General features: G+C 38.2%; 1 protein-coding gene across 1 annotated transcript; it reads right to left on the bottom strand.

The window, feature by feature from the left end:
- Positions 1-1,610: 1,610 nt before the first annotated feature.
- rab25b (RAB25, member RAS oncogene family b) lies at positions 1,611-11,896 on the bottom strand. Its single transcript, XM_042424172.1, has 5 exons — positions 11,503-11,896; positions 6,018-6,213; positions 3,365-3,558; positions 2,997-3,077; positions 1,611-2,262 (listed from the first exon to the last, which is right to left on the bottom strand). Exons 1-5 carry the CDS (start codon positions 11,537-11,539, stop codon positions 2,144-2,146), a joined length of 627 nt encoding a protein of 208 aa, XP_042280106.1. The 5' UTR covers positions 11,540-11,896; the 3' UTR covers positions 1,611-2,143.

Raw genomic sequence — 11,896 nt, 5'->3', positions numbered from 1 at the left:
TCTTTTGTAGGATAAGAAGCAAGAAGAGAGATCAGCATTTACAAGAAAGATACAGAGCAAATAGTCAGTTATCCAGTGCAGACATTGGTTTCAGGATATCCAGATTGTTACTTAAAGTGGTACTGAATCCTGTGATGTTTGATTTTTGGTTTGAGACTTTGCTGGTATTTCCCAAACATCAAAAACAGGTTAACAATGTATGTACACATGCATATCAGAGTCTTTGAAATCATACTTCCAAACTCCAAACAGCTCAAATTTCCCTTTAAAGGTGAGTTATTCTTAGTTCTCCTTTGGAGTAAGTTCATCACATCAGTCCAAAATATGTTTCTGTAGGTGCAGTCTCAAAACAGATGGACTTAAGTTTGATCACATATTTTAAGAAAAGTACACAAAGTAGTCTATTTATTTTCATAAATTGATATATGTAGACTAAAATATTTTGCATTACTTTAAAAGAAACTATAAGAAGCTAAAATAGAATCTAAGATACAAATCTTCAAATGCAAGATATAAACAAATGTACCATATTTATCATGAAGATAAATAATTGTACGCATTAAAGATAGAATAAAGTGTGAACAAAATGAGAACATATAATCTAAATAATAATGGTTTCCATTATATTAAATGGTAGTCGGTATTTCCCACACTTTCACACTTGGCAGAAAAGGAAAGTCCCTGAAAAAACAGCTTTCAGCATTTCACTGTGGTTTTTTCACACTGTGTTCGTGCTGTTGTGGTCAAACTGGCCGTTTTTCCATTGTTTCACTCTTAATAACTCTTGTTTTCTCTGTCTGTTTTCTCTGTCTTTATTAGGCAATTCATTAATTTCTCATACAACTGACAACTGGTTTGTTTTCACTGTTATTCAATTTGTTGCAGGAAGGAAAAATGTTTTATCATATCTCTCCAGCCCTTTATAACAGCCTGTGCATTTATTCAGTGCCAGTATTGTCATTCTGACGGGGTTTAGCCAACATTAATTGGGCAAGTTAATTATCTCAGCCCAGTCAGAGGAAAAGGAGATATCATGCTTGAAAAGGGTGCCCACCCCTGACCTATTCTGTCAGACGGAGATGCTAGTGTACGTCTAAAATTCATGTCTCAGAACTTTTTCTACATCTTGTAATGTTGACAGAATTTTCAGACCTCATTATGGAGTTCCTGTGAGGTTATGACCTTCTGATAGGGCTAGAAACAACCCTGGGACAAATAATATTTTCAGAGTAGACCTTTCACGGTTGAGATTACTACAGGAAAATATCTTTCAGCTCAACCAGATTGATGCAGTATTTCTAATTACTGAATTTTTTTTACTTTTTCACAGCAGATATTCTGACTTGTTCAAGCAGGAAAAGCACAGGTGTTACTAATAACATAAACAATGACTCCATTCTATTCCAAGTGTCCTAGTAAGCCATTACAGTGTGACAGTGAGCCAGCATGCACAATACCAGGACCCTGAAACTGTAGCAGCTAAACGGAACTCATCCATCATTCATTTTATTATTTACACCGTTTTTTTTCCTACTCTGACATATGAAAATGTCTTCAGTGAAAAAGGCCCATCTTTGGTTATAAGATACAAATAACATGCAGTAGTCAATAAAGCATTTATTTATGAACAGAAATGCAATCAGTCTCATCAGCTTTAGCATAGCAGTAACAGCAAGACTCAGTCAGTACTTACAATATTAGCCACCAACCAAACATTTTAAGAAAAAACATGTATCATTTACATTTAAAACAGTACACGCAATGATGCATCTCAGTTTGTCCTATCTTCTGCATAAATCATAAATATATTTTCTTACAGGTAACACAGTTTGGTGTTTTACCAGTGACCTACAGTATATGCTTAATAGTCAGCAGGGACTCTTGAAAGATTGATGTTGTTTTCCAGCTACATTCGTTCACATTTATTAATCATCTTTTGAATGCATCATGCCACCATGCAACTTGTACATCTTGTAAATCAGTCATTTCAAAGTGCTATCATTTAAGCCAGGACCATTAATAGTGATGCCCAAGGTTGCCGTGCTGCTTGCCTCTCGTTGGGCTCTTGCTCAGGGTTGTGGGTAAAGGAGGAGTTTGCCTGACACCCATCCTGAGGCCTCTGCGCTCCTGAAGTAGGATTTAATCAGATGTTTCTGCAGCAGGGTTTATTCTCCTCTGTGTTCTCTGCTCTGGAGCTGTTTAAGGACACAGCAGTGATAGAGCCCCGGACCACTTCCTTACTGCTCACCTTCCTGTGAATCTCTGAGACAGAAAATTGATATATACTTTACATTTATATATGCTAGCATAGAAAAAAAGCTGCCAAGTTCCCAAGTTCCCACACTTTGATGGGAAAAGTAGCAGAAAGCTCTATAGTACCAAAACAAAGTACATATGCACTTCCATGATACACAAAAATTGATTGGAAAAGGACAGCAACTCTTGAACAAATGTAAAAAACGTCACTATGATGAAGTTGTTCCTTCCCAACCAAACACCAACCAGAGGTGCTGTTTCCGGAGGTGGGTATTTTTAAGCTCAAAGCAAATCAAATGGCTGTCTCATGGACTGCCAAAGGTCATGTTATTCTACCCTTTTCCAGATTTTGATTTTCTCCAGACCTCCATGAGACGAGAACATGGAGGTCTGTACTATATGAGGTTAAATTCAAGGTTACAGGGTGGAGTGTCTATGGGAAAAACAATTTTGTGTATCCATAGCACATGATTTATATGTATTTGCAGTGGACAGAGCAAATTGAAGGAAACCAATATTAAAATTCCACACAGAAAGGACAGATCAGTGAATAAATCTACCTCCCACTTGCTGTTCAGCAATCCACCATGCCACTTTCACTGTTCTTAAACTAGAACAACCATACTGTATGTTTAAACAGACTATGCCTCCCTTTGAATCTCTGTAGATTTTTACATTAACAACAGATTTGCAAACTGATTCAAAAGTAGACAAACAAAAAAGACATTAAAATGAATTACCTGCAAGGACATTGTTGAATGCTGCTTCCACATTAGTTGACGCCAAAGCCGAAGTCTCCAGAAACAAAAGACCTTTCTTTTCTGGATAAAAACAAACAAAATTCAAGTAAGACAGATAATTTTGTGTAATTTTAAATGCACACTCCCAGATTTTATTATAGCACCCAGTCCTAAATTTCACTGAATAGTCTGTAATACTGTCATATTGACAAGTCATAGTTGGGTGCAACAAATTTAAGACATACCATCCAGCAATGAACATCTTCATATTCTCTATCAATCATCACATATTCATTTCCCATAAACTCTTTATAATGAACTTAAAATTTTCATTTTCAGCACGGTGGTAATGCTTCTTGACTTTGTACCTGCAAAATCTTTGGCTTCTTCAGTGGGCACAGATCTCTCTGACTCCAGGTCAGTCTTGTTTCCCACCAGCATGACCACAATGTGGGGGTCAGCGTGGTCGTACAGCTCCTTTAGCCAGCGTTCCACGCTGTCATAGGTGAGGTGTTTGGTGATGTCATAGACCAGCAGGGCTCCAACAGCCCCTCTGTAATACCTGTTTGGAGGACATTGACTTCACAGTTACTCCTCATGTGACATTTAGGTGTCTTCTTTATTTATTTTTTTGTGACGCTACTTTTAGGGTCAGTGTAAAGTTGCCACTGTGGCTAAATGAAGGTGATATAAATAAAAAGGGAAAAGTTTTTGTTTTTACAAGCTGTAAACACAGCATTGACATCTATTTGGAGTTCTGTTTCTGGCCACCTGATGATTGTAAGTTCAATATCCTCTCTCGCTGTAGCTCCATTTCAGATGATAATTCTCTGTGGATTCGTCAAGCAACCCCTTTCATCTTTATGCATAGTCATTCGGTCCATTGTCATTTAAAAAAAATATTGATTATAGCGGCTTTAAGCACTGTCTTGCTTTATCTTCATTCAGAATGAACAGTTTCTCCTACTGTCAATTGAAAGTTAAATTAATGACTGACAATTGCTCTGAAGTCATGAACCAATCAATACTTCATTCACAATTACATTTCTGCTCCCCTCTTCCAGCAGCATAATTAATTCCACTTTAATAGGTTTTAGCTGCTTGTTAGAGCACAAATAGGAAATTCCATGGGAGTGAGAATTTGCATAGTGGAATAAGTCTGCAAGTAATTACTCAAAAAGCCAAGCTGTCAGAAAAGAGCTAATCCCGTGGTGTAGCATATCCTCAGATTTTTCCATGTCTTAAAAATAAAAATGACATGGTTCTATTGTTTTAAAACCAGTTTTCACACTGTTAATCCTTCTAGTTTAATTTAAAAAAGAATGAATCCGGGGCACACTCAGATAGAACAGAGACCCGCTGAGGGCTTAGTGCTCAAATGAAGGTCTCTGCTCTAACCAATTGGATTTTGGAACCCAAGTGTGTCAGTTGGAAACTGACTGGATACAAGAATGTGCTGGTGGTTTTTCAGGTAGTGTGGGAGGAAACTGATGATCAGTGCCTTGCGTGTGTTTTGGGTGATAACAGCACCACCTTAACATGTTGACATACAGGTTGCTCAACAACTACAATATGGACTAAGAAAAGAAGTATGAGATGTTGATTTTAAAAAATTGTTTCTACCTTTTACTTAAAGGAATCGTTAGACATTCTGATAAATATTTGTGTTCTTGCCAAGAGTTAGATGAAAAGATTAATACTACTCTAATGTCTGTATACTAAAATATAAAGCTGTAGGCGGCGACTAGCTAGCTTAGCTTAGCATAACTGGAAACAGGGAAACAGCTTGCCTGTCTGTCCAAAGGTAACAAAATATGTCTACCAGCACCTCTAAAACAATTTATGTTATGTGCAGTACTATTTCTTGGCAGGAATCAGTTGCTAGGAAACCAGCAGAGATTCCAGTAAGTTCCCCGCCAAGAGACTGTCCGGCACAAACCTGTGAAACATAAAATTGTTGTTTTTACACTTTGGTTTTGTACAGTTTAGACAAACAAGGTATAATGTGTTAATTAGTGAGCTTTACAGGTGCAGCAGAATTTTTTTCTAACCTTTGGACAGAACCAGGCTAACCTTTCCCCTGGTATCCAGTCTTTATGCTAAGCTAAGCTAACCAGCTGCTGGTATATTTACCATACATACATGACAGTGGTATCAATCGTCTCATCTAACTCTCAGCAGGAAAGTAAAGTAATACATTTCCTAAAATGTCAAACAATTTCTTTAATATATTATATCTATTTAAATTTAGGTATGTTTTTGTCTTAACTTGTACGTTCAGCACAGCCACAATCCAGCTTAATAGCAGAAAAATGGTTCCACAATAATACAGCCAGAAATCATCCTAGAGTACAAAGAAATGTTGATTTCTTTTCTGACAGCGAGATTGTGAAATAATACAATCGAAATACACTGTATTTTGAATAAGGGGCTCCCTGACTCTTTACATGCTCATCTGCCCTTCTTGGACTGAAAGGACCAAGGTCATGACCCCTCTCTTTGGGTTCAAAGGAGTAAGGCCTGCACACTGTTTAACTCCCAATAAAATAATTTTATTCTCTTTTTTGAGGCAACGTTTCAATCTGTGAGATCTTTCACAGGCACAGATTGAAATGTTGCCAGAGAATAAAATTATTTATTAGGAGTTTAACAGTGTGCAGACTTTGCTCCTTTGTACCTGCAATGATTTTTTTTTTGTCTTGCACCTGAATAATTTGCCTGGATGTGCGCACACTAGGTCCCTCTTCTAAAGTTTTCCCTCCTTTTGGGTTACCAAATATAACTTCAGGAAATGATCTGTAAGGTAATCAGTAACTGAAGTGCAAGTAGTGGAGACAGTTTAACAAGAAGAAGGTGCACCAAAAATGTGATTTTAAATCGTAAAATAACTGCGGGAACGCCTTGAAAATATGCTAAAAAGAAATACAAATTTGGGCAACTTAACCTTGACACACAGATGTTTTAAAAGTACAGCAGTACAGTACACACTAATAATATAAAAAGCTGATTCTTGGTACTCACGCAGAAGTGATGGCTCGGTATCGCTCCAGTCCGGCTGTGTCCCAGATCTGAGCTTTGATGGTGAAGCTGCTGAGCTGTACTGTCCGTGTGCTGAACTCCACCCCGATGGTTGTGCGACTGTCATGGTTGAACTCGTTTTTGGTGAAGCGGGACAGCAGGTTGCTCTTGCCTACTCCAGATTCTCCTATTAGAACAACTGCAGAGGACACAAAACACAGAGGCATTTTAAATACAGTGGAGAGCGTCCATGTTTTTGTAACGTAACATTTTAATCCCGTCAAAGACACACTCCTCCTCCAGTTTTACTTGCTCATCTATACTTGAATTGCAAGGGAATTCTTAACATTAGATCCAGAAGAGTGACAGAGGTGTACTGTGCACAGCAAGTTTTGCAAGAATATCAAGTATTTTAATGTTTTGCAGTATCTTGGATGGTAAAAGACTAAACCCAGTATTTCTTGAGTAATATATGGATAAAATAGACAAAGTCAAGAGTCACAAAGCCTAATATGAGACAATCCTGTGACGTCCACTTTATCCTTTATAGCCCTTAATTCTTAATTGAAGCCTTTAGTTTAAGTGTGTCGTTCTTGGTTGCTCCATAAATCCCCAGTCTTAGCTGTCTGAGACTGAGGCTGATTACACCATTAGGGATATGATGTCCTATTTTAAAAGCAGCACCACACCCTCATGGTAAATTACTTAATTGTTTTAAGTCAAGCATACAAAGCAAATAATGCAGAGACAGGACATGTTGAGTAAAATACTGGGCGGAGATGCGGGATGATGGTCTGTAACAGAATCACCACATTATTGATTAGTAAAGAGGTAATGTGACATTGTAAAGTTCACCCATGTGTCAAATTACTTGAGGCAGGGCAGGAGTGAGCGTGAAAAGCAAAAGAAGTAAAGCTAAGCAGGATGACAAACTTCAGCGGTTGGGGTATACGTGTGGTTTCAGAAGTGAAGGACATTTTGAAGTTTTGCTGTTTGTTTTCTCACTCTGTGTACTTGTGAGATGGTTGCGTGGGGGTTTTATTCATCATTGAAGCTATACAATATAACACTCTGAAACATGGTGGTCTGTCATGCTTGTGGTGTAAATATTTAAGCAACTTATTTGAGCAAAACTGAAGTACCGTCATTTGTATTTTCTTCCGCAATTGTCAACTCTTTGGTGAATTCACACACTTCCTCCTCTATAAAACTGAAAACCTTTGAGGGAAAAATCTCTCAAAAGCAAACCTTTGTTTTTGGAAATAAAACAGTCTCTCAGAGTGTAAAGTGATTCCAAATCAGGTGGAACAAGTTAAGCTGCTACTTCATTTTATCTCGGTCAAAGGATCCTACCCACTGAGTAAACAAGACAAGAAATAACACAGACACCCCCTCTGTACATTTCAGTGACTAATGTTTGGGTTTCAGTTATGAGCAGCTGACTCAGAGAGAAAAAAGGTTTGGCTTAATTGGCCCAGATAGGAAAGTATGACCACACTAAGAAGACACAGCAGTGCTGGGATCTCTGCATAAAGTCTCATCTTATTGTTGAAGTATTTGACCTTGTGGACACCAGTTCTTACTGCCACAGCCATTAAATACAGAGTTAGGATGTGATGGGTGTTAAAGGAATGCATCAACATTTTGGGAATTATGCTTATTTGCTGTTTTTCTGAGAGTCAGATGAGAAGACTTTGGTCATATCCACATGCTAAACATGAAGCTACTGTATAGCTAGCAGGCAGTTTGCTTATCTTAGCATGAAGACTGGAAGCAGCAGGGGAAACAGTTAGCTGGCTCTGTCCAAAGATTTAAAAAATCTGCCTCCCAACACTGTTTAAAGTCACTAATTAACATGTTGTGTCCTGTTTGTTTAATTCATACAAAAAATGAAATGTAAAGTTGACAATTTGTGTTTCTATGGGGAGTTACTTTTAAGACAAGAAAGAGCCAGGGTAGCGGTTTCCACTCTTGTTACTGTGCTAAAACAACTAATTTTATTCTTTACATTTTGGTTTTTGTGCAAATTAAATAACCAAGATATGATGTGTTAATTAGTGACCTTGGGTGTTTCATTTAAAGAGGAATACAGTGAATATACTTAGAACTAACAAGGAAAGAACATTAAAATAGTAATAGCTTGAACTGTGTGACATGATACACTGCTTTCTAGGGCACGATTTGACTACAAAGCTGGACAAGGTATCTACCTAGATGATTTTCAGTGGATAGGGGTATATTTCCAGATTCCCACAGGTTAGAGTTACTAAAAACCCAGAATGATAAAAAATTGCCAGATTGGATTCACAGTTTTTGAACTGGACCTTCCTACAATAACAAAACCTGCCTAGCAAGAAAGATGTTTCATATAATTTCAGGAACAATAGTGACCTTTGAGCTTTGAAACTTAGCTACAAATGATGTGTTCATTATTCACTAGTCACAGATTTTAAAAAATAACGAAACAACAACAAAAAAAAAAACGCTTTAGCACTTTTTTCCTGAACACCTGCTGATTCCAATGAAAGAAAGCTACACTCTAAAAGCAGAGATGACTTGCTGCAATGACTTTCAGTATGTTTAACCTGAAGTCTGAAGTCAAAGCAAAGAATGTTTTACAAGTTTCTCTACTTTGGCTTGTTTTAGGTAATTGTTCACTCTGCAGCCAGATCCCTGTACTGCTTTTTTTTCCAAGAGGGAGGGATGAAAATGCCTTTTTCTCCTCTTCTCCTCCGCTACTGAGTAACTTCTTATGTAAACAACACCCTGGTCTCTATGGAGATACAGGTCAAGCTCTCTGTTGGTCTGGTTTGTCAATTCTGAAAAACTTGATGCGTTGCAGTGAGGATTAAATTTTTCTTTTGTTTGTTTTCATGACCTTCAGAACATGAAATGTAACTACTGAACTGCACACAGTACCGCTGCTACTTACAGCCCTGAAATCCTCATGGAAACCTGAAACAACTTAGGGGTATACTCAACAGACAGATGGTTAATATTCAAAACATGAAGAATATAGTTTCTAATATATGTACTGTATGTGTATGAGTTTAAAGGTTAACTTTAAAGGACGAGTTCGCAATTTTTCAAGTCTGTCTTAAAACAACAGTCAGGTGCTCATATGAACACCGAAAGAGGTTTTCTTCGCTGTAATCATTCCTCCTGTTCATACTGGCCATTAGAAGATCACCTCATAATGCACTTTCGGTGCTCAACATGGGAACACTGTCCAAGGGCACACAAAGAGGGGATTTTATGCTAAAAAGACTGTAAATGTGGCAGATATCCACTTGACTGCTGAAGCCTCATTGTGAACCTATCCTTTAATTACTTGATCATGAAATTCTATGTAATAGTACATGAGCAAAATTAAATATCCAGTAGCAATAGATACTCTGACAAAATGACTGTTAGCATGAAATGACTCATTCTTGCAGTGCTCTTCAACAATGTGTCGATGTATGTGAAGGGTCGGGCTCACATTCCAAGTAAACACTACAGAATCTGATTTTACTGATTAGTTTCTCTAAGCTATCTGTCAATTGATGGATGGAATGAAAACCTGCACATACTTTTGAGGCACTACAGCACACACTGTTAGGACCTCTCCAGTACTGAATTATGTTTGTTCCATGATAACAATCAGCTTGTCAACTTTGTCACAATTCATGGGCCGGAGGAGGGATCTCTCCTCTGTTGCTGCTGGTGAAGTTTCATCCTTTTTTTCCCCCCATGTTAAAGGCATAGTTTGACATTTTGGTAATTACCCTATTCAAGTTAAATGAGAAAATCAATACCACTCTCATGTGTAAGGCTACAGCCTGCCTGCCGGTAGGTGGATTGTTTTTTTCCCTTTGGACAGATCCAAGGCTAGCTGTTTCCCCCTGCTTCCAGTCTTTATGCTAAGCTAATCTAACCAGCTACTGGCTGTAGTCTTAGACAGACAGATTTATTATAACTCCCATTTCTGAGAGTGGTGTCATCTTCTCATCTAAGCGTATACTGTATATCTCAAAATGTCTAACTATTCCTTTGAAGTCACCCTCCACTCAAAAATGTTTTTCACTTGTTGTTCCTTCAGTTGGATGCTTGAGCTTCACTGTGCAGAATGATGTATGTGCAGAGTTTTTCACATTCATCTGTGGAAAGGAGAACGTTTCTCCGTGCTGATTGAAAATCTGTGGTTAAGCATAATTTGTGACATCACAACTAGTTTGGAAGCTAATTGTGATCCATTATGCAACTTACACAAGTGTGATGTGTAAACATGAAACCTCCAGCAGTCATACGCTGAAAATGGACTTTTTAGTGAAGTAGGAGACTTCACTTTTTAGTGACTTTTTAGTGAAGTTATTTGACATCGTAACATCGTAATTGGACTTTTTGCGGAAATAACAATTTCAGACACATTTGTTTTGTTTTTCCTTTTCGCCTTCATTTGATCGCTAACAGTGTAAAGAAACATTGCGGTTATAAGGTATGTGCCTTAACCATTATGCTCCTGGTGCGCCCCAAAGCCCTTTCAGGTAAATTTTCAATTCTGGGCCAAATTAATAAAGTTGACGTGACATACCTATTTTGTAGTGGAACTCTTTAATCTGATGACTGTTGCTATTTGATGTTTTGGACACAGTTGCTTTGGTTTCTCCATCCACCTGCAGTGCCTTTTTATCAACATGGCATTTTTGTACTGAAATGTCAAATCACTGAACCGAATCACTTCCCTGAATGACTTCTACTTCTCTCTTACATCTGGTACCTTAATCAGGTGCATATAAGAAATAAACACGCCATGTAGTAAAAGATGCTGTGTGTGTTTCTTTTTATGTTAAGAGCAAAATGAAGTGACTTTTCCAAGATGCTACTTAAAATAGTGCATAATACAGGTCCAGAGCTCATGTGTTGACAACCCCTTTGCGGACTTAATGTTATATTTGGAAAACAAAATAAGTGATGTACTTTAAATGGTCACCTTTTGTTTGCTTGTCTTGTTGGCATTAACATGCTACTTTAAACCATACACTCTATAATACAATGTTGTCTGTGTGGAATGCTAAAGATAAGCATGAATGTCAGTACACATCCTGGTTTCAACAATATCCTGTGTTAGGCATATGCTGCTTTCACAGAGACGACTGCTGAGCTGGTTAACGTGGTTGCGGTTTCACTCAAAGGATCTCTCTCACCTGAAGAGTTTTGACACTTATAAGCTTTGAGACAAATACCTAAATAATAATATTCACCCACACAGCTGGCTGAGTGCACTGCTGACAACCAGAGGCATACATACAGGCTTTTAGTTATCTAAGCTGAGTATTACTGAGTATTGTGTTCTACAGTAAGCTGTTATTGTCAAGTTAATGATAAACAAGGAAGTATAATTGAAGGACAAAGGAACAATATAAAATGACATTTCACTTTCAAATCATATAGGAACTCACCAGTTGGTGCATCAAAGTAAGTCAACAGGGAGAATACATGTACTCACCCTTAAAGACAAAATTGTAGGCCTCATCTGACCCCATGTTGTGTCCATTCAATGTTGCCGCCCCACACTTTGCTGCCGTATCTCCAGCACACACACAGGCTGATTGCAGGATGTAAGATGACACTGACTCACACCACAACCAACCAACCCAGATCCTCAAGCTTCAGGAAAGAAAATGGCTGCAAAGCTGTTTTGGCACATGAATGCCAGTCACCACCTTTCTGCCCTTCACTACCCTTCCCAGTCTGAGTTAACAGAAAGCTGGCTTGTTTGAACAAGACATGCTGAGTGTATCCAGGATATTCTGCTGCTGCGGCAGGCGGGGATTGTGTCTGGGAGTGGTGAGGCAGAGATGGAGGTGTGTCTTAGTAATGGAGTCAGTGTACTGCAGGTT

The sequence above is a fragment of the Thunnus maccoyii genome, chromosome 10, assembly GCF_910596095.1.
Source record: "Thunnus maccoyii chromosome 10, fThuMac1.1, whole genome shotgun sequence".
NCBI lineage: Eukaryota > Metazoa > Chordata > Actinopteri > Scombriformes > Scombridae > Thunnus > Thunnus maccoyii.
This window is presented reverse-complemented; position numbering and strand designations above follow the sequence as displayed.